At 62.0% G+C, this 22234-nt stretch overlaps 5 protein-coding genes across 5 annotated transcripts; all 5 read left to right on the forward strand.

Moving 5' to 3' along the window:
• Positions 1-431: 431 nt before the first annotated feature.
• On the forward strand, positions 432-1631 carry JKF63_06885 (uncharacterized protein; the record flags this gene model as incomplete). The annotated part of the gene is made up of 1 exon (XM_067902833.1): positions 432-1631. The coding sequence occupies one exon, from the start codon at positions 432-434 to the stop codon at positions 1629-1631; it is 1200 nt and encodes a 399-aa protein (XP_067759192.1).
• A 1249-nt stretch (positions 1632-2880) lies between these two features.
• Positions 2881-5199, forward strand: JKF63_06886 (uncharacterized protein; the record flags this gene model as incomplete). The annotated part of the gene is made up of 1 exon (XM_067902834.1): positions 2881-5199. One exon carries the CDS (start codon positions 2881-2883, stop codon positions 5197-5199), a length of 2319 nt encoding a protein of 772 aa, XP_067759193.1.
• Positions 5200-6388: 1189 nt separating this feature from the next.
• Positions 6389-8059, forward strand: JKF63_06887 (uncharacterized protein; the record flags this gene model as incomplete). The annotated part of the gene is made up of 1 exon (XM_067902835.1): positions 6389-8059. The coding sequence occupies one exon, from the start codon at positions 6389-6391 to the stop codon at positions 8057-8059; it is 1671 nt and encodes a 556-aa protein (XP_067759194.1).
• Positions 8060-8793: 734 nt separating this feature from the next.
• On the forward strand, positions 8794-9444 carry JKF63_06888 (uncharacterized protein; the record flags this gene model as incomplete). Its single annotated transcript, XM_067902836.1, has 1 exon — positions 8794-9444. The coding sequence occupies one exon, from the start codon at positions 8794-8796 to the stop codon at positions 9442-9444; it is 651 nt and encodes a 216-aa protein (XP_067759195.1).
• A 1182-nt stretch (positions 9445-10626) lies between these two features.
• Positions 10627-12981, forward strand: JKF63_06889 (uncharacterized protein; the record flags this gene model as incomplete). The annotated part of the gene is made up of 1 exon (XM_067902837.1): positions 10627-12981. The coding sequence occupies one exon, from the start codon at positions 10627-10629 to the stop codon at positions 12979-12981; it is 2355 nt and encodes a 784-aa protein (XP_067759196.1).
• Positions 12982-22234: the final 9253 nt, after the last annotated feature.

Consider the following 22234-nt stretch of genomic DNA (forward strand, 5'->3'; position numbering starts at 1 on the left):
GACAACGAATGAGAGTGATATTTTACTCTGTCTGTGTGTGTCTGCCTCACAAGGCACACATGTTTCAATTCGCATGGGTGCTGAGGTTTGCCCAGCACAGCTATCGGTCTGCTGGCGGTGCACACCGCATTGTATGTAGTGACTCTTCTGTGTCGTTTTTCTTTTTTCCCTTTCATTCTTTCCGGTTATCGTGAGTGTAATGATCGTGTGCGGTGGAGCGCTCCACTACACACTCCCACATCTGCCGATGCTCACTTATTTCTCTCTTCCCTCTCTACAACCTCCCCCTCTCCTCTTCAACACACATCCACACGCACGTGCACACACGCAGTGCGCGTACACAGCACTTTCGATATATACATATATATATATCGCTTTTTTTTCATATCGCTGCTATCACCACCACCGCCGTCTCCTCTTCCTCCAAGAAAATGAATGCCCGAAAATTTGCCTCTGAGTATGTCTCAAGCCACCTGAATGGGCTGACAGTGCTGGCGTCTCTTGCGGGCCGCCCTGCCACCACCACCGTAGGGAGCAGCGGGGGCGGCAACACCGCCCCAAGGCCCGTCATTTGCACTCACAACGGCGGATTCCACTGCGACGAGGCGATGGCGTGCGGTCTGCTCCGCCACGTCCCCGAGTACCGAGAGGCCACCATCTTGCGCACACGCGACCGGAAGGAAATCGACGCTTGCGACATCGTCGTGGACGTCGGTGCCGTCTACGACGCTGACAAGAACCGCTATGACCACCATCAGGCCAGCTTCCATGGCACTATGACAACACCAAAGAAAACATACGCGACGCGTCTCTCCTCTGCCGGCCTCGTGTACAAACATTTTGGTCGGCAAATCATCCGACGATACATTGAGGCGGCGCTGCATCCTTCCTCATCCGTTCGCGCAGCGGTGTTGGCCATGACAGGCTGGTCGGATACCCGTACCGGCGTCTCGGACGCGGAGCTGGATGTCCTCGAGGATGCCCTCTACGCGAATTTCGTGGAGCAGGTGGACGGCATTGACAACGGTGTGGAGTGCTGGGGCCTCGCCGACCCAGCCACCGGGGTTCTCGTTCCCAACTACAAGCAGAGCACAAACCTTTCACATCGCATTGGTCAACTGCAGGCTTACTGGAACGAACCAGAGAACGGCGACGTTGTGGCGGAGAACGCGAATTTTGCGGTCGCGGTGGAGATGGCAGTATCCGAGTTCTTCCAGGCTCTCACGTACCTCGCCTTCAGCTGGCTGCCTGCCCGCTCCATTGTTGAGGCTGTCTTCCAGCACCGCCACGAGTTCGCCGAGAGTGGCAAGCTGATGGTGTTCAAGGACACAAAGATGTGTCCATGGAAGGACCACCTCTTTGAGCTGGAGAAGGAACACAACTGCTTCGGCACCGTGCTTTACGTGGTGTTTTCAGATGGCAAAGGCTGGCGTGTGCAGGCTGTGCCCAAGACGAGCACCAGCTTCGATATCCGCAAGCCACTGCCGTACCGAGGCCTCCGTGACGAGGAGCTGAGTGCCGCCTCCGGCATCGAGGGCGGTGTCTTCGTGCACGTCTCCGGCTTTATTGGTGGCATGAAGACGTTCGATGGTGCCATGGCACTGGCGAAGCAGGCCCTTGTGGTGGATTAGGGGAGGGGGGGGGGAGGTGTCTCAGAGGGGGGTTGTGGCTGCCCTTGAATTGCGTGGAGCTGTGTACGTGTGTGTGTGTGTGTCATCTCCAACACCACTTGTGTTGGGTACGCATATATTAGATAATTATTTCCTTAAGAGCTTATTGAAACGTCTCCCCCCTTTTTTTAAAGGGCATGCGTGAGGTGTTCCCTTTATGGTGGTGGTGGTGATGGTGTGTAGGTGGGGTTGGGGGCGGGGGTGGGTGGGGGAGAGGAGGAGGAGGAGGTCAGCCTTTGTAGTATGCGCACGCGCGCGCATTCACCACCCCGTCTCCTCCCTTCCCCCCCCCCCCCGAACGAACCGCTGCGCAGCCACCCCACCATTACGATGATTCTTATAATAAAGCAGCAGCGACGGCACACCTCCTCCATGCCCTTCTTCCCTGCCGATGGGATGGAGTGTGTGTGTGTGTGTAGGCAGACACGAAAGATCTACTTGAAAAAGAAAATGCAGGAGGAAACACTAAAGCTCATTTTTTCTGCCACCGGCCGGCTGATGCAGACTCTTTTTTTTTTATATTGAGATGGAGGAGGAGGAGGGGGGGGAGAGGCGTCTTGCATTCTGTGGCAGTTGTCGTTTGGTTTGGCGTGCACACACCCTTCTTCTCGATCTCCCTCCTGTAAGGCGCATACACGCACCCATGCAGGCCTCGCGTCACGAGTCGCACTCTCCGTGGACGCACGCGGTTGCCCCTCCCCCCTCCCTCCCAATCCATGAAGCTGACGGAGCGCATACACTTGCTTTCTCCACAAACGGAGAGGGTGTACCCTTGTTTTTCCTGGGGAGGGGAAAGGGCGACTTTACAGCCAATAGAGTCAGCGTGGAGGCGGTGGGGGGGGAGTGTAGGGGTGAGCGAAGTGCTTGCACATCCGCCCTCGATGCGGTCTGGAGGGCATATTATGTCAATCACTTTGTTTTAACATCCTCTGGCTCCCCTCCTCTCTCTCTCTTTCTTTCTCATCGCCCCACCGGTTTATTTGGCTTATCTCCCTCAAAAACTCTTTGTCGCTTTTGCTGCCCGTTTTTTTTTTCCAGTCCACTGTTTGCTCTCGGGGGGAGGGGCAGCTGTTCTACACACATATATACGCATCCCACACACCGATACAGGTGTGTGTGTGTGTGTGTGTGTGCGTGGCAAACCGACGCACTCCGTCTCGTGTGTGTATCTACCGTTTTTCTTCTGGCGCCTTCTGTTCCCAGGCTCGAAATGGCGGGTGTACCGACACGGCTTGCTGTCGTGGGGTGCAGCTGCTCGGCTTCCACTTCGGTGTGGTCGGCCTCTTCTGCACGGAGCTCCAACATGCGAATTTCTCGAAGCCGCGACAGTCTCTCGCTCTCTTCCCTTCTGTGGTCGCCGAACCGGTGTCAAGTGCGCACTTTGATTGTGCCGCGTCAGCTGAAGGCATATGGTGGTACCTTCAGTCAGTCGATCGGCGAGCGTGTTAACCACGCCGCTAGTCACGAGGTTTTGCAGAGTCTCTCCCCCTCGCGCACCGCCCAGTCGCCGCTCCTCGCGAAGCCTGTCAAGACCAAAATGGTGGATAACTTTGTCGACATGCTCGTCACTCCGGCGCTCCAGGAGGCGCTTGCCGACATGGGCGTATCCACGCCATCACCGATCCAGCAAACCGCCATCGAGGCCGTACTGCAGCGCAAGAATACTGTGATCGCCGCCCCTCATGGGGAAGGGAAGACGTTGGCCTACTTGTTGCCACTGTACCAGAACATGGTGAAGGACCGAGACGTGTACAAGATCCCGCTGCGCGAGCGACGCCCGCGCATGATCTTGCTGGCGCCAACGAAGGAGTTGGTGGAGCAGCTGCAGTCCGTGTGCACGCGGCTGGATGCTGCAACGGGCTTGATCTCGGTGTGCTTCACGTCTCGCAAGCGTTCGAAGTACCACTTGTCGCGGATGCTAAAGACCACCATGGCGGACGTACTCGTCATGGACCCGAAGCTCATTCTGCGGCTCATTCGCACACGTCGTCTCTTCATCGAGGACCTGCGCTATCTCGCCATTGACGAGGCGGATGCGATGATGAGCTCTCTCCACGATCACGACGCTGTTCAGCTGCTCATGAAAGTCCAGAAACGCAACCAGTTCAAATACCTTTGGCCTGTGCAGACGCAGTACATATTCGTTACGGCCTACATGACTCGTAAGCTGGAATACATTGTGGGCCGGAAGGTCAGTGATCCCGTGACGTGTATGCTCCGGCAGCAGATGCATCGACCACAGGCGCGGCTGCGCCACCGCTTCTACGCGATTCGCCGTGAGCCGGAAAAGTTTACGGTTCTGATACACCTTCTTCGAAAGAACGGGCATGTGCCGCTCACGATTGACACGGACGTTGCCGAGCTTGACGTGCACACAAACCCGCGCAAGCTCTCCGGCTCCCTGGCCGAATGGCACGAAGCTATGCAGCGACGCACGTGGAGAGAGCAGCCGGAGGACACTGGCAGCAGCGCAGCTGTCGCCGATGAAGTCGTGGGTGCCGATGGGGTAGTCGTACAGACCCCCGGGAAGGTCCCCACAGCCGTGCCTTCGGCGGGCCCTCCCGCTTCGGCAAACACATTTATGGGTGAGGACTACGCCCACGACTCGTACGCGCGCTACACACTTGAGCGTGTGCGTCCGCTTCACTGGGAACACCTGACCACTGTTGCAGCACCCTTCACATGCCCTATTAGACGCACCGTCTTCGCTGAGGGTCGTCGCACCATCGTCTTCTTTCGCAATATCGACGCGGCGACAGCTGTTTTTCACCAGCTGCACAGCGCCGGCTTTGCCGTGTCGCTGCTGCACGCCTCACTGCCCTACAGGGTGCGCAAGGACATGTATGCTGACTTTGCCTCTGGCCGCACAAACATACTGTGTGCAACGGACCTGGCCGCGAGGGGGCTGGACCTCCACGTGGACATGGTCATCAACTTTGATGTGCCAACCAACGCGCTCACCTACCTCAGTAGAGGCGGTCGAGCGGCGCGCATGGGTCGGGAAGGGCTGGTGCATAACCTCTACAACAAGCACCAGGGCATCATTGTATCTGCCATTAAGGCATTTCTGAAAGACAACCTGCCGATGGAGGGGCTAACAAACCGAAAGTCTGACATGATGCAGCCGCGCTACGCCGAGTGGCGTACTCACAAAATCAACGCGTTGGCCCGGTCGTACGTCTCTCTCATCACGCGCAAGACTATCCCCGCGCACCTGGAGCGCACCTATGTGCACCACAACGCGACGTGGCGGCCGGTCTTCCATCCACAGAAGACCGGCGTCCATGGCGGTGTCGCTCCACGACAGCAGCAGAGATTGATGGACCGCGTAAGGGAGCAGGCTGTGTGGTTCCGACGCGGGCAGCTGGCACGGCGCAAGGGTGGCCGCGCTAAGTTTGGTCGCCGCACCATGAATCGCGGTGTGTGGAACGACATTGGCGGCGTGGCATCTCGGGAAGTTGTGAACGAGGCACAGAGCCCGTCACCGGCGGGACCCAACTTTGGGCCCCCCAGTGGTCCGCCGCACTAAGGAGTGTCGCCTGTGGACGTTTGCGTTTGGATGTCTTGAGGAGGCGGGAAGGGGATGCGGAGTGCGGGATGGACAAGTGAGGCGGCCCACACGCGCTGTGGCCCGCCCCCCACTGCCACCGCGCACCGGTGTATATGCGGCGGCAGTGACGCTTTGAGCTTTGGTGGTCAGAGGAGCGCCACTAATTCTCCAGGTTCTGTGTCGTAAACATAAGGAGGATGTGATCTGGGGAGGGGGGGAGGAAGGAGGAGGAGGAGGAGGAGGAAGAAGAGCGCCACAATCCAAAGGCTGAGATGCGGGGCAGGTCACTTGGGAGGGGGGAGGGGGCAGGGGGAGAGGCATCACTGCCCTCTCCTCTCTCCAGCACCCTTTTACTGTCACCCCTTTTTTTTTTCTCTCTCTCGGCTACTCGCCACAGTTTTTATACCACTCTCACAAACACAGAAAAGAAATTTCAAAACACACACACACACGCACAGGCACATAAACACGCACGTATGCATGTGCGTGCGTGTCTGTGCGTGGCAAAACCAGTGAAGGCGCTCCATCCGTGACCAAAAGATGCGGTGGCATTCGGAGAGGGAGAAAAACATGATGCTGATGTTCGCCCCTTCGCGAGTCGGCGCGGGGTGGGGGGGGAGGAGGGCGTGGGAGAGGAGGGCGTTCGGAGGCTTTGCTTGTTTCTTTCTACTCCCCTGGTTCCCCGTCCTCTACTTCGCCCATCCATGAAGCACGCTCAGCTGAACCAGAAGCAACCTCCTCGGATGGTTCGTGTGTGTGTATGTGTTTCACATCAACGCTGGATCGTCTCCCTTTCCTCTCCATTCGCTCTGCCTTCTCAAGCAACACAGTTGGTCCGTCACCCACGGGGGAGGGGTCGGAAGGGGGGCGGGGGGGGCACATCGAGGCCCACACACCCGACGAGGTCGAAGAGACAGGCAGACAGAGACCGAGACATTCACTCCAACAGGCTGAGAGGGGCCGTCTGGGAGGATACTTCCCCCCCTCCTCCCCTTGCCCCCCTTTTTTTTTTGCGCCACTTGTTTTCACCTTTAACTTCACCTCCCTCCCCCCTCACCGGATCCTTCCGTCACCACCACCAACGCATAACCCTCGCCATCATCATCATCATACTCTCTCACTCTCTTATAGTGAACCGCCCCGCCTTTTTTTTTAGCCCTCATAGTTAATGACGTTCTTTCCGGAGCGGCAGCAGGCGGTGTTGCACGCTTCCCGTCGTCGGCGTGGCGGGGGCCCTGCCTTTGCTGCGGCCAGCTTGACTGCTAGTTTTACCCTGTCAATGCTTCTTTTTGCCTTGGTGCTGGGTATTTCTAACATCGCTGACGGGCGGCAGCAGCAGATGTCAACAGGCACTGCAGCAGGAGCAGGGGCATACTCGTCGAACTCCCTCTGTCCTCGCTGTCCACTGTGCTCGCGGCCGGGGACACCGATGAAGCAGCGACTGCAGTACTGCTATGCCACCTCCAGCTATGTCTTTTCTCTTTTCTCGTGGAGCAAGTCTGCACTGGCAAAGGGGCAGCACAACAGAGGCTCAACCCGTCAACAGAGGCAGCGCTACCCGCTGGAGCTTCCATTCGCGACCGACGACGCTGTGCGTCGACAGTGCATGCGCGATGTGCAGGATCTTCTTCTGGCTCGCGTGCGAGGCCAGCCGCAAGTGGTCACACCACTGCTCGATGTCCTTCGACGCAAGCTAGCCTACCCGCGCGAGCCGGTCGTCGTGCACCTCGCTGGAGACAATGGCGTTGGCAAGACTCACACGGCACGGCTCGTGTCCCAGGCGCTATCGCTGCGATGTGCGTCTGATCGTGACGTGTGTGACGCTGGTGATAACTTGCTGACCGTCGCTGGTAGCGGCTTCGACGGCCTGTCGGTCCCTGAGGCGCGCCATCGTATCGTGAGACAGATTATGGATCACATGGACCGGTACCCACACGGAGTGGTGCTGATCGACGACCTGACCGCGATGGACCCCTCCCTCGTCACCGCATTGGCACCGCTCTTCGGCAGGGCTTCTTATTTTCCCGAGCAACTCACGCGCTTTCGTGCCACTGCAGCTGTGGCGAAGCACGCGACGGAAAAGACGCAGCCGACGTTGTCGGAGTCGATGGGAGCTGATGATGATGATGAGAGCAGAAACGCGGCCATGGAGGACGAAGGTATACATGGAGATGCAGCCGCCAGCCAAGGCGGCGCAGCGCCCGCGGTGTCAGAAGTGCAACACTTGAGTCCCCACAGCCGTCAGCAGCAGCCGACGCCGCTTTCTCAGTTGCTAGTTTTCATCACAACGGACTTTGGTCGACAGGGTCAAACCGTCGGCAAATCACGCGCCGAGATCGAGGCGATGATACAGCACGACTTTGCGAGCCTCTACGGGGCCCTCCTTCCCGCCTACACCCGCACGTTCATCTACTATCCTTTCACCTCGGCGATGGCTGAGGATGTCGTGCGCAGTGTCGTCACCGACCTGCCTTGCGCTCTTGGTGAGCACCTCATTGCTTCCAGCACGATTAGCGATGAGGCTGTATCCTACTTGGTTCAACAGCATCGCCAGCTGTGGTCCGGGAAGGAGAACGGCCACGCTCTCCGACGGTTAATCGAGGACGAGCTTGTCTCACAGCTAATCGTGTACTGGGAGACGCACGAAGAGCAGAAGCACTTCGAGCGGCTGCGTATCCTATTCGAATTGGATGAGACGAGCATGCGTGTAGTGCTGCGCACCCCGAGCAGATTGTCTACGACAGTGTTGCCGCCTCGGGGGGCACCCTCATCGAGTGAGGCACGTGCGCGTGCCTGTGACGGAGGCGACGGAGACAGAGAAGAGTGCAGCGACCTGTAGAGGAGTTCCCAACCCTGCGCGTTTGGTGATCGCGTGGTGGTGGTGGTGTGTAGGTGACGGCGTCGTCAAACAGCGCCATCCCCCCCCCCTCCCCTCTGTCTCCCCCGTTTTTCTCTCTCTCTCCGCTGCCCACGAGCTCTCTCTCTCTCATACCCCCTGTGCGTGTGTGTGTGTCTCCGAATGCGATAGAAAAGATAAAAAAGGAGAAGGGAAACGCGACAAGTGCAGCACTCCAAAAAAAAAAAAGAGGGGAAAAGAGTGCGAGAGTGAGATGATATGGCGGCACACGGTCACTCAGGACACACACACACACAATGCACCAACACGAACATCGGCAGCGCCAGTGAGTAGCTCTCTCCCCTTCTTTCATGAGCAACGGTGCGCGTCTTGACAACCGAAACAAACAAACACACAAGACACCCAAAGGCATAAACATTGTCGCCACTGGTTTTAAACTCCTGGTGATGCCCCCCGCCCCCCTCCCCCCCAATCCCAACCCGTTGACTTCGAGATGGTTCACTGGAACGGTGTCAAAGGGGGGGGGGGAGGTGGGGGAGCTGACGGTTCTCTTGTTGCCCCGTCTCCCTCCTCTTTTAAATCTTCACATTCCCATTCCGCATGCGCTCTGGCCATCACTGTACTCCTCGCCTCCCCCTTCCCCCTTCCCCCCCAAACACATTTTCATTGAACGCCTGCATTCCCTTTTCTCACATATGCTGATGTACATACAGCCAATGGACGCCGTAGTTGATCCCTCTCCTCCGTCTTCGTCCGGGACAAGTCCACCCGCCGCCTCCACTGGAGTGCTGCACCTGGAGCGTTTTTTGGACTCCGTCCTCAAGCAAAATCTCGCTACAGCTCTTTCGCACCGCGATGAGCTCTATACGACTGTTGCGCAGTGCACCCAACTGCGGTGGTTGATGGAGGACATGCACGCCTTCTCTCGCTATCATTCCTTCATCGAGGCTTCCACTGCCGCCGAAGCTGCGGCCGCAATGCCGCTCTCTACGTCGTCCTCTGCAGCCCATGCAGCACACAGTGCATCACCACCGCTGCTAAGCAAGCGCGCGCAGGCGGATGCCTACAAGCCACCCCAGAGGAATAAAATATTGGTAGACCTTGGCAATCATTTCTATACACCAGGCCTCGTCAAGGATGCTAGTGTGGTGTACATGAACATCGGCTGTGGTGTCGTTATGCCCATGTCTCTTGAAGAGTCTCGCGAGTTTCTGCGAAAGAAGGAGTCGTCGGTGCGCCAGATGATCATGAGCGCGACGAAGGAGGTGCTGCGCATCAAGTACCGCATTCGGGTCGTGACGGAGACGATTGCACGGCTGAACGAACGACATCTCGGGCTTATAGGGCAGCAGCGGGATGCCACATGAGCCCCCCTTCCTTCCTTCCTTCCCTCTCTCCCTCCCCCTCTCTTCATTCGTAATAAAGTGGAATGCCGGTAGAGGGTTTGGTCAAACGGATCGATCCATATGTGTTTCTGTGTATGTATGTCGGTGGGTGTGTCATTTGGAGGTCAGGAGGATGCGGCGGGTGAGGGAGAAAAAGGGGGTACATCCACAGGGTACTGACATTTCTTGTTGTTCCTCTTGCCTAATGTCCACCGTGGTGGTGGCGTGTCTGTCGGGCGCTGTTATTTAGGGGGGCCGCCCCCCTCTCTCTCTGTACGCAGGCCTGCATGCGTGCTACAACCCCACAATGCCTCCCTCTCTCGCTTCTTCTTTATCATCACTGCCCTCCCCTCCCCTCCCCTTCTTCTACCCCTTCCCCTCTTCCTCTCGTTCACTGGTTATTGCTTCGCCCATCGTAAGCACCTGCGTGCGCACGCACACACACACACAAATCCTGTGCACGGAGGGTAGGAAGGGGGCGGCCATCATATCCGCACACTTGTCGCCGTCAATCATCTTCAGCACCGCCTCCAATAGAGCAGGTTCCCGAGCATACGTCTGCGTTTATCAGTGGTGACTACTCTTTTTTTTATTCATTGGTGGTCTTCGGGTGTTTCGCCCTAACGGACGCGGTGCGCATAGCGAAGCACGCTGTTGCTTCCTCTCTCCCCTCTACCCCTCCCTTTCCCTGCTTTCCTCAACAAGCGCGTCCAAAATATGTACTCAAGCGCGCACACAAGCAACTCTATATATATTTGACACCCCGCATGCATTGATATTTGCAGCCCTCATTTTTTTTGTTTATCTTGTTGGAAATTTTTTTTTCTTCTCTCCCCCCCCTTCTCCCTCCGGCTACGACTACTACGACTACTACGCTCTGCTGCTATTTTGGTGTTTTTTCCCCTCCGCTTTATTTGATATTTCTGTTTTTTTTTTTCCAACGCCAACGCACCTCTGCACGCACAGACACACCCACTTTGTCGTACAACCGTGTGCGCCACAAGCACGGTGGTACACACACACGCGATAAACAGCGACGTCGATAGTCGCCCCCCCCTGTCTCCCCCCCGGAAGCACACGTATCCTACACATTGGATACACGGGGTGCACGAGGTGAGGGGCCTCCTTTGCAAATGGTTGCCAAGACTATCACGTTGATTAGACATGGAGTTGTGCGAAGCTGCTGAAGTCTCGTCAGAGCTACGGGTGGGGTCTATTATCGCCTACAAATGTCTCGAGGCAGAGGGGGCGACGACATCGTGGCAGGTGGGGACCGTCCTGGCACTTCCCTCCTCCTCTGACAACAATGTGGCAGCCGGTGGTACTGTCACAGGTTGTAAAAACTTTAAATCGGCAAAGGATGAAGCGAAGGTGTCGGAGTCTTCACCACAAAGGGGGGACCGTGCCGACGACAGCGCAGATGACGCCAAGCAGCACGTCGCTACTGCGGTGGCGAACCCACCGTCTGAGCCAGCCTCAGTGTGCCAGGGGCTGCTGGTTCAGCCATGGGTTTCTTTGTCGTCGGGGGCTGCTGGTGGTGGTTCTGGCAGCAACAGGTCCAGCCCTTCCCTTCAGGGGTACGTCCGCACACCGACCGCTCGCTTCACCGAGATGAGCTCGATGCACATGTATTTGAAGAAGGACAAGCGCTTTACTACAGATGGAGATGTAGATGTTGGTGTGTTGAGTCTCTCTCCCGCCTCTGGGACGAGCAGTCGCCTTAAGAGCGCCGTCAAGGATGACGATGAAGATAACAGGAGGTTCGCCGGGGAGCTCTCTCTGGCGTGCCCGCGACGTCTGAGCTTCATCTCTCAGTCCAAGGCGTGCAGGAGTCCCCGCTCCGACGATCTTCATGGCAGCGATGAGGACAGCCATGCTGGGGTGGACGGTGAGGGTGACGCCGAATTAGGTTCCCATCAAATTGAAGAAAGGCTAGTCCAGCTCGACCGGCGTATAGACGAAGTACTCAGCGACGTGCAGAGGACGCGTCAGAGGCAACGCGAGTTGGAGGAGATGCAGAAGGCGGCAAAACACAGTTTGAGATCCGCCGAGCGGCTTTTTCGCGACGCACAGAAAAAAGTGCAGTGCATTGATAAACGACACCTGTGCGAACTGCAGAGCTACCGAGTACCACCGATGATGGTGAGGCTTGTGATGCACGCCGTACTCTTCGTGCTGGGCGAGCGGGCGATGTCCTGGGCCGACGTTGTTGCTGCAATGCGCAACCCATCCTTCATCTCCAACGTTGTGTCCTTTGATCCAGCGCAGCTCTCGCCGGCCAAAGTGAAGGAGCTAAAAAAAACATTTATCTCCAACCCACGCTTTTCTCACGCCGATGCGCTTCAAGGCAGCCACGCCCTGGGCCAGTTCCATGATTGGGTGATGCGTCAGGTCCAGCTTATCGAGGCGGGCTCCACTGACTCAAAGGTGGCTGCTGGGCAGGTTGAGATCCGCAACGCCCTCGCCGTCGCTCGGAAAAGAATGAAGGAAGATGTGGCATTACTGCAGCATCTCGAGGAGCGGGTCGAGGCCCTCATGTGCGAACATGCGCGTCTGCTGGAGGTACGACCTGCCAGCATGCGCAGCGCTTGGACTCTAGACAGCAAGACATCATCGTCTGGCCATCCGTCGCCTTTTACAAACGTTCTCGCGCGATCGTTCGATTCGCAGGGTAGAACGGCGCCAGATCAGCCGGGCTTTGACCTTTTACCGATACAGTCTGTTAGCGGTGCAGAGCCCCCCGCTTTGTTGACTACACCGAGGTGCACCCCAGTCGCTGAGCTTGGAGAGGCTACAGAGACCCGCCACACACCCGCGGTGCTCTCTGGGAGTGGCGCGCAGCAGCCAGCACGCACCTTTGTCACTGGGGTTGCAGCTCCCACTGGAGGTGCCTCAGCTTTACACATTGGGGTGGACCAGAAAATGATCACTGGCGACACCGCAGTGACAAACGACCGCATCGAAGGTGTCTACCATCATCCTTCTGCAGCGTTGCTTGCTGACGGACAGCACTGGCGTTCATCGGTGCCCCCCGGCAATCAGTGGATGTGCCCACAGCCTGCGGTGTTGCCCTGCACTTATGTTCCCCGCTCCAACATTTTGTGCGTCTTTGGACATCAGCAGTTGCACCCAAGTGAGAAGCTGCGCGAGACTACTTCTGATCAGAGCACAGCGACACCAGCGCCGCACTGGAGGTTCCCAACGCCGCCGCAGTCCCTCGGCCCGGAGAATCTTTCCGGCACCCCTCAGCAGGTGTCGCCGCTTTCGGGGACACCCTCCCTAGCCGCAGCACTGCAGACGGAAGCACTTCCCGTCAATCTCGCCACCCATCACACCGAACAGTTCGCGGGAGAAGACTGGGGAGACGTGGTCACCCGTTCTCCCGCGGAGGTGCACCAGGCGGCCCTTGAGGAAGAGCGCACCAGGCACGCGAAGGAGCTGAAGGAAGCGCAAACGGCAGCAGCAGCACGTGCCGAGCAGCAGCTGCAGGCAGTTGCGCGCTGCCCAGGCGGCCCTTGAGGAAGAGCGCACCAGGCACGCGAAGGAGCTGAAGGAGGCGCAGACTGCAGCAGCAGCACGTGCCGAGCAGCAGTTGCAGGCCGCTGCCCAGGCTGCCCTTGAGGAAGAGCGCAGCAGGCACGCGAAGGAGCTGAAGGAGGCGCAGACTGCAGCAGCAGCGCGTGCCGAGCAGCAGCTGGGGGCATCTGCCAAGGAAGCCATGGAGGAGCGCGACAGGCAGTTGCGCGCTGCCCAGACTGCCCTTGAGGAAGAGCGCAGCAGGCACGCGAAGGAGCTGAAGGAGGCGCAGACTGCAGCAGCAGCACGTGCCGAGCAGCAGCTGGGGGCATCTGCCAAGGAAGCCATGGAGGAGCGCGACAGGCAGTTGCGCGCTGCGCAGGCGGCCCTTGAGGAAGAGCGCAGCAGGCACGCGAAGGAGCTGAAGGAGGCGCAGACTGCAGCAGCAGCGCGTGCCGAGCAGCAGCTGCAGGCCGCTGCCCAGGCGGCCCTTGAGGAAGAGCGCAGCAGGCACGCGAAGGAGCTGAAGGAAGCGCAAACGGCAGCAGCAGCACGTGCCGAGCAGCAGCTGGGGGCATCTGCCAAGGAAGCCATGGAGGAGCGCGACAGGCAGTTGCGCGCTGCGCAGGCGGCCCTTGAGGAAGAGCGCAGCAGGCACGCGAAGGAGCTGAAGGAAGCGCAGACTGCAGCAGCAGCACGTGCCGAGCAGCAGCTGCAGGCCGCTGCCCAGGCTGCCCTTGAGGAAGAGCGCAGCAGGCACGCGAAGGAGCTGAAGGAGGCGCAGACTGCAGCAGCAGCGCGTGCCGAGCAGCAGCTGGGGGCATCTGCCAAGGAAGCCATGGAGGAGCGCGACAGGCAGTTGCGCGCTGCGCAGGCGGCCCTTGAGGAAGAGCGCAGCAGGCACGCGAAGGAGCTGAAGGACGCGCAGACTGCAGCAGCAGCACGTGCCGAGCAGCAGCTGCAGGCCGCTGCCCAGGCTGCCCTTGAGGAAGAGCGCAGCAGGCACGCGAAGGAGCTGAAGGAAGCGCAAACGGCAGCAGCAGCACGTGCCGAGCAGCAGCTGCAGGCCGCTGCCCAGGCTGCCCTTGAGGAAGAGCGCAGCAGGCACGCGAAGGAGCTGAAGGAGGCGCAGACTGCAGCAGCAGCACGTGCCGAGCAGCAGCTGGGGGCATCTGCCAAGAAAGCCATGGAGGAGCGCGACAGGCAGTTGCGCGCTGCGCAGGCTGCCCTTGAGGAAGAGCGCAGCAGGCACGCGAAGGAGCTGAAGGAGGCGCAGACTGCAGCAGCAGCACGTGCCGAGCAGCAGCTGCAGGCCGCTGCCCAGGTTGCCCTTGAGGAAGAGCGCAGCAGGCACGCGAAGGAGCTGAAGGAAGCGCAAACGGCAGCAGCAGCACGTGCCGAGCAGCAGCTGGGGGCATCTGCCAAGGGAGCCATGGAGGAGCGCGACAGGCAGTTGCGCGCTGCGCAGGCGGCCCTTGAGGAAGAGCGCAGCAGGCACGCGAAGGAGCTGAAGGAAGCGCAGACGGCAGCAGCAGCACGTGCCGAGCAGCAGCTGCAGGCCGCTGCCCAGGCGGCCTTTGAGGAAGAGCGCAGCAGGCACGCGAAGGAGCTGAAGGAGGCGCAGACTGCAGCAGCAGCGCGTGCCGAGCAGCAGCTGGGGGCATCTGCCAAGAAAGCCATGGAGGAGCGCGACAGGCAGTTGCGCGCTGCGCAGGCTGCCCTTGAGGAAGAGCGCAGCAGGCACGCGAAGGAGCTGAAGGAGGCGCAGACTGCAGCAGCAGCACGTGCCGAGCAGCAGCTGCAGGCCGCTGCCCAGGCTGCCCTTGAGGAAGAGCGCAGCGGGCACGCGAAGGAGCTGAAGGAGGCGCAGACTGCAGCAGCAGCGCGTGCCGAGCAGCAGCTGGGGGCATCTGCCAAGAAAGCCATGGAGGAGCGCGACAGGCAGTTGCGCGCTGCGCAGGCTGCCCTTGAGGAAGAGCGCAGCGGGCACGCGAAGGAGCTGAAGGAGGCGCAGACTGCAGCAGCAGCGCGTGCCGAGCAGCAGCTGCAGGCCGCTGCCCAGGCGGCCCTTGAGGAAGAGCGTAGCAGGCACGCGAAGGAGCTGAAGGAGGCGCAGAGGGCAGCAGCAGCGCGTGCCGAGCAGCAGCTGGGGGCATCTGCCAAGGAAGCCATGGAGGAGCGCGACAGGCAGTTGCGCGCTGCGCAAGCTGCCCTTGAGGAAGAGCGCAGCAGGCACGCGAAGGAGCTGAAGGAAGCGCAAACGGCAGCAGCAGCACGTGCCGAGCAGCAGCTGGGGGCATCTGCCAAGGGAGCCATGGAGGAGCGCGACAGGCAGTTGCGCGCTGCGCAGGCGGCCCTTGAGGAAGAGCGCAGCAGGCACGCGAAGGAGCTGAAGGAAGCGCAGACTGCAGCAGCAGCACGTGCCGAGCAGCAGCTGCAGGCCGCTGCCCAGGCTGCCCTTGAGGAAGAGCGCAGCAGGCACGCGAAGGAGCTGAAGGAAGCGCAGACTGCAGCAGCAGCGCGTGCCGAGCAGCAGTTGCGCGCTGCGCAGGCGGCCCTTGAGGAAGAGCGCAGCAGGCACGAGAAGGAGCTGAAGGAGGCGCAGACTGCAGCAGCAGCGCGTGCCGAGCAGCAGCTGCAGGCCGCTGCCCAGGCGGCCCTTGAGGAAGAGCGCAGCAGGCACGCGAAGGAGCTGAAGGAGGCGCAGACTGCAGCAGCAGCGCGTGCCGAGCAGCAGTTGCAGGCCGCTGCGCAGGCGGCCCTTGAGGAAGAGCTCAGCAGGCACGAGAAGGAGCTGAAGGAGGCGCAGACTGCAGCAGCAGCGCGTGCCGAGCAGCAGCTGGGGGCATCTGTCAAGGAAGCCATGGAGGAGCGCGACAGGCAGTTGCGCGCTGCGCAGGCGGCCCTTGAGGAAGAGCGCAGCAGGCACGCGAAGGAGCTGAAGGAGGCGCAGACTGCAGCAGCAGCACGTGCCGAGCAGCAGCTGCAGGCAGCTGCCCAGGCGGCCCTTGAGGAAGAGCGCAGCAGGCACGCGAAGGAGCTGAAGGAGGCGCAGACTGCAGCAGCAGCGCGTGCCGAGCAGCAGCTGGGGGCATCTGCCAAGGAAGCCATGGAGGAGCGCGACAGGCAGTTGCGCGCTGCGCAGGCGGCCCTTGAGGAAGAGCGCAGCAGGCACGCGAAGGAGCTGAAGGAGGCGCAGACTGCAGCAGCAGCACGTGCCGAGCAGCAGCTGGGGGCATCTGCCAAGAAAGCCATGGAGGAGCGCGACAGGCAGTTGCGCGCTGCGCAGGCGGCCCTTGAGGAAGAGCGCAGCAGGCACGCGAAGGAGCTGAAGGAGGCGCAGACTGCAGCAGCAGCACGTGCCGAGCAGCAGCTGCAGGCAGCTGCCCAGGCGGCCCTTGAGGAAGAGCGCAGCAGGCACGCGAAGGAGCTGAAGGAGGCGCAGACTGCAGCAGCAGCGCGTGCCGAGCAGCAGCTGGGGGCATCTGCCAAGGAAGCCATGGAGGAGCGCGACAGGCAGTTGCGCGCTGCGCAGGCGGCCCTTGAGGAAGAGCGCAGCAGGCACGCGAAGGAGCTGAAGGAGGCGCAGACTGCAGCAGCAGCACGTGCCGAGCAGCAGCTGCAGGCAGCTGCCCAGGCGGCCCTTGAGGAAGAGCGCAGCAGGCACGCGAAGGAGCTGAAGGAGGCGCAGACTGCAGCAGCAGCACGTGCCGAGCAGCAGCTGGGGGCATCTGCCAAGGAAGCCATGGAGGAGCGCGACAGGCAGTTGCGCGCTGCGCAGGCGGCCCTTGAGGAAGAGCGCAGCAGGCACGCGAAGGAGCTGAAGGAGGCGCAGACTGCAGCAGCAGCGCGTGCCGAGCAGCAGCTGGGGGCATCTGCCAAGGAAGCCATGGAGGAGCGCGACAGGCAGTTGCGCGCTGCGCAGGCGGCCCTTGAGGAAGAGCGCAGCAGGCACGCGAAGGAGCTGAAGGAGGCGCAGACTGCAGCAGCAGCACGTGCCGAGCAGCAGTTGCAGGCCGCTGCCCAGGCGGCCCTTGAGGAAGAGCTCAGCAGGCACGCGAAGGAGCTGAAGGAGGCGCAGACTGCAGCAGCAGCGCGTGCCGAGCAGCAGCTGGGGGCATCTGCCAAGAAAGCCATGGAGGAGCGCGACAGGCAGTTGCGCGCTGCCCAGGCGGCCCTTGAGGAAGAGCGCAGCAGGCACGCGAAGGAGCTGAAGGAGGCGCAGACTGCAGCAGCAGCACGTGCCGAGCAGCAGCTGCAGGCAGCTGCCCAGGCGGCCCTTGAGGAAGAGCGCAGCAGGCACGCGAAGGAGCTGAAGGAGGCGCAGACTGCAGCAGCAGCGCGTGCCGAGCAGCAGCTGGGGGCATCTGCCAAGGAAGCCATGGAGGAGCGCGACAGGCAGTTGCGCGCTGCGCAGGCGGCCCTTGAGGAAGAGCGCAGCAGGCACGCGAAGGAGCTGAAGGAGGCGCAGACTGCAGCAGCAGCACGTGCCGAGCAGCAGCTGCAGGCCGCTGCCCAGGCTGCCCTTGAGGAAGAGCGCAGCAGGCACGCGAAGGAGCTGAAGGAAGCGCAAACGGCAGCAGCAGCACGTGCCGAGCAGCAGCTGGGGGCATCTGCCAAGAAAGCCATGGAGGAGCGCGACAGGAAGTTGCGCGCTGCCCAGGCGGCCCTTGAGGAAGAGCGCAGCAGGCACGCGAAGGAGCTGAAGGAGGCGCAGACTGCAGCAGCAGCACGTGCCGAGCAGCAGCTGCAGGCAGCTGCCCAGGCGGCCCTTGAGGAAGAGCGCAGCAGGCACGCGAAGGAGCTGAAGGAGGCGCAGACTGCAGCAGCAGCGCGTGCCGAGCAGCAGCTGGGGGCATCTGCCAAGGAAGCCATGGAGGAGCGCGACAGGAAGTTGCGCGCTGCCCAGGCGGCCCTTGAGGAAGAGCGCAGCAGGCACGCGAAGGAGCTGAAGGAGGCGCAGACTGCAGCAGCAGCACGTGCCGAGCAGCAGCTGCAGGCAGCTGCCCAGGCGGCCCTTGAGGAAGAGCGCAGCAGGCACGCGAAGGAGCTGAAGGAGGCGCAGACTGCAGCAGCAGCACGTGCCGAGCAGCAGCTGCAGGCCGCTGCCCAGGCTGCCCTTGAGGAAGAGCGCAGCAGGCACGCGAAGGAGCTGAAGGAGGCGCAGACTGCAGCAGCAGCACGTGCCGAGCAGCAGCTGGGGGCATCTGCCAAGAAAGCCATGGAGGAGCGCGACAGGCAGTTGCGCGCTGCGCAGGCGGCCCTTGAGGAAGAGCGCAGCAGGCACGCGAAGGAGCTGAAGGAGGCGCAGACTGCAGCAGCAGCGCGTGCCGAGCAGCAGCTGGGGGCATCTGCCAAGGAAGCCATGGAGGAGCGCGACAGGCAGTTGCGCGCTGCGCAGGCGGCCCTTGAGGAAGAGCGCAGCAGGCACGCGAAGGAGCTGAAGGAGGCGCAGACTGCAGCAGCAGCACGTGCCGAGCAGCAGTTGCAGGCCGCTGCCCAGGCGGCCCTTGAGGAAGAGCGCAGCAGGCACGCGAAGGAGCTGAAGGAGGCGCAGACTGCAGCAGCAGCACGTGCCGAGCAGCAGCTGCAGGCCGCTACCCAGGCGGCCCTTGAGGAAGAGCGCAGCAGGCACGCGAAGGAGCTGAAGGAGGCGCAGACTGCAGCAGCAGCACGTGCCGAGCAGCAGCTGCAGGCCGCTGCCCAGGCTGCCCTTGAGGAAGAGCGCAGCAGGCACGCGAAGGAGCTGAAGGAAGCGCAAACGGCAGCAGCAGCACGTGCCGAGCAGCAGCTGGGGGCATCTGCCAAGGAAGCCATGGAGGAGCGCGACAGGCAGTTGCGCGCTGCGCAGGCGGCCCTTGAGGAAGAGCGCAGCAGGCACGCGAAGGAGCTGAAGGAAGCGCAGACTGCAGCAGCAGCACGTGCCGAGCAGCAGCTGCAGGCCGCTGCCCAGGCGGCCCTTGAGGAAGAGCGCAGCAGGCACGCGAAGGAGCTGAAGGAGGCGCAGACTGCAGCAGCAGCGCGTGCCGAGCAGCAGCTGGGGGCATCTGCCAAGGAAGCCATGGAGGAGCGCGACAGGCAGTTGCGCGCTGCGCAGGCGGCCCTTGAGGAAGAGCGCAGCAGGCACGCGAAGGAGCTGAAGGAAGCGCAGACTGCAGCAGCAGCACGTGCCGAGCAGCAGCTGCAGGCCGCTACCCAGGCTGCCCTTGAGGAAGAGCGCAGCAGGCACGCGAAGGAGCTGAAGGAGGCGCAGACTGCAGCAGCAGCACGTGCCGAGCAGCAGCTGCAGGCCGCTACCCAGGCGGCCCTTGAGGAAGAGCGCAGCAGGCACGCGAAGGAGCTGAAGGAGGCGCAGAGGGCAGCAGCAGCACGTGCCGAGCAGCAGCTGGGGGCATCTGCCAAGGAAGCCATGGAGGAGCGCGACAGGCAGTTGCGCGCTGCGCAGGCGGCCCTTGAGGAAGAGCGCAGCAGGCACGCGAAGGAGCTGCAGGAGGCGCAGACTGCAGCAGCAGCGCGTGCCGAGCAGCAGTTGCAGGCCGCTGCGCAGGCGGCCCTTGAGGAAGAGCGCAGCAGGCACGAGAAGGAGCTGAAGGAGGCGCAGACTGCAGCAGCAGCGCGTGCCGAGCAGCAGCTGGGGGCATCTGTCAAGGAAGCCATGGAGGAGCGCGACAGGCAGTTGCGCGCTGCGCAGGCGGCCCTTGAGGAAGAGCGCAGCAGGCACGCGAAGGAGCTGAAGGAAGCGCAGACTGCAGCAGCAGCACGTGCCGAGCAGCAGCTGGGGGCATCTGTCAAGGAAGCCATGGAGGAGCGCGACAGGCAGTTGCGCGCTGCGCAGGCGGCCCTTGAGGAAGAGCGCAGCAGGCACGCGAAGGAGCTGAAGGAGGCGCAGACTGCAGCAGCAGCGCGTGCCGAGCAGCAGCTGGGGGCATCTGCCAAGGAAGCCATGGAGGAGCGCGACAGGCAGTTGCGCGCTGCCCAGGCGGCCCTTGAGGAAGAGCGCAGCAGGCACGCGAAGGAGCTGAAGGAGGCGCAGACTGCAGCAGCAGCGCGTGCCGAGCAGCAGCTGCAGGCCGCTGCCCAGGCTGCCCTTGAGGAAGAGCGCAGCAGGCACGCGAAGGAGCTGAAGGAAGCGCAAACGGCAGCAGCAGCACGTGCCGAGCAGCAGCTGGGGGCATCTGCCAAGGAAGCCATGGAGGAGCGCGACAGGCAGTTGCGCGCTGCGCAGGCGGCCCTTGAGGAAGAGCGCAGCAGGCACGCGAAGGAGCTGAAGGAGGCGCAGACTGCAGCAGCAGCACGTGCCGAGCAGCAGCTGCAGGCCGCTGCCCAGGCTGCCCTTGAGGAAGAGCGCAGCGGGCACGCGAAGGAGCTGAAGGAGGCGCAGACTGCAGCAGCAGCGCGTGCCGAGCAGCAGCTGGGGGCATCTGCCAAGGAAGCCATGGAGGAGCGCGACAGGCAGTTGCGCGCTGCGCAGGCTGCCCTTGAGGAAGAGCGCAGCAGGCACGCGAAGGAGCTGAAGGAGGCGCAGACTGCAGCAGCAGCACGTGCCGAGCAGCAGCTGCAGGCCGCTGCCCAGGCTGCCCTTGAGGAAGAGCGCAGCAGGCACGCGAAGGAGCTGAAGGAAGCGCAGACTGCAGCAGCAGCACGTGCCGAGCAGCAGCTGGGGGCATCTGCCAAGGAAGCCATGGAGGAGCGCGACAGGCAGTTGCGCGCTGCGCAGGCGGCCCTTGAGGAAGAGCGCAGCAGGCACGCGAAGGAGCTGAAGGAAGCGCAGACTGCAGCAGCAGCACGTGCCGAGCAGCAGCTGGGGGCATCTGCCAAGGAAGCCATGGAGGAGCGCGACAGGCAGTTGCGCGCTGCGCAGGCGGCCCTTGAGGAAGAGCGCAGCAGGCACGCGAAGGAGCTGAAGGAAGCGCAGACTGCAGCAGCAGCACGTGCCGAGCAGCAGCTGGGGGCATCTGCCAAGGAAGCCATGGAGGAGCGCGACAGGCAGTTGCGCGCTGCGCAGGCGGCCCTTGAGGAAGAGCGCAGCAGGCACGCGAAGGAGCTGAAGGAAGCGCAGACTGCAGCAGCAGCACGTGCCGAGCAGCAGTTGCAGGCCGCTGCCCAGGCGGCCCTTGAGGAAGAGCGTAGCAGGCACGCGAAGGAGCTGCAGGAGGCGCAGACTGCAGCAGCAGCGCGTGCCGAGCAGCAGCTGGGGGCATCTGCCAAGGAAGCCATGGAGGAGCGCGACAGGCAGTTGCGCGCTGCGCAGGCGGCCCTTGAGGAAGAGCGCAGCAGGCACGCGAAGGAGCTGAAGGAAGCGCAGACTGCAGCAGCAGCACGTGCCGAGCAGCAGCTGCAGGCCGCTACCCAGGCGGCCCTTGAGGAAGAGCGCAGCAGGCACGCGAAGGAGCTGAAGGAAGCGCAGACTGCAGCAGCAGCACGTGCCGAGCAGCAGCTGGGGGCATCTGCCAAGGAAGCCATGGAGGAGCGCGACAGGCAGTTGCGCGCTGCGCAGGCGGCCCTTGAGAAAGAGCGCAGCAGGTACGCGAAGGAGCTGAAGGAAGCGCAGACTGCAGCAGCAGCACGTGCCGAGCAGCAGCTGGGGGCATCTGCCAAGGAAGCCATGGAGGAGCGCGACAGGCAGTTGCGCGCTGCGCAGGCGGCCCTTGAGGAAGAGCGCAGCAGGCACGCGAAGGAGCTGAAGGAAGCGCAGACTGCAGCAGCAGCGCGTGCCGAGCAGCAGCTGCAGGCCGCTGCCCAGGCTGCCCTTGAGGAAGAGCGCAGCAGGCACGCGAAGGAGCTGAAGGAAGCGCAGACTGCAGCAGCAGCACGTGCCGAGCAGCAGCTGGGGGCATCTGCCAAGGAAGCCATGGAGGAGCGCGACAGGCAGTTGCGCGCTGCGCAGGCGGCCCTTGAGGAAGAGCGCAGCAGGCACGCGAAGGAGCTGAAGGAAGCGCAAACGGCAGCAGCAGCACGTGCCGAGCAGCAGCTGCAGGCCGCTGCCCAGGCTGCCCTTGAGGAAGAGCGCAGCAGGCACGCGAAGGAGCTGAAGGAAGCGCAAACGGCAGCAGCAGCACGTGCCGAGCAGCAGCTGCAGGCCGCTGCCCAGGCGGCCCTTGAGGAAGAGCGCAGCAGGCACGCGAAGGAGCTGAAGGAGGCGCAGACTGCAGCAGCAGCACGTGCCGAGCAGCAGCTGCAGGCCGCTGCCCAGGCGGCCTTTGAGGAAGAGCGCAGCAGGCACGCGAAGGAGCTGAAGGAGGCGCAGACTGCAGCA

Source organism: Porcisia hertigi, chromosome 9 (genome assembly GCF_017918235.1).
Source record: "Porcisia hertigi strain C119 chromosome 9, whole genome shotgun sequence".
In the NCBI taxonomy this organism is placed as follows: Eukaryota; Euglenozoa; class Kinetoplastea; order Trypanosomatida; family Trypanosomatidae; genus Porcisia; species Porcisia hertigi.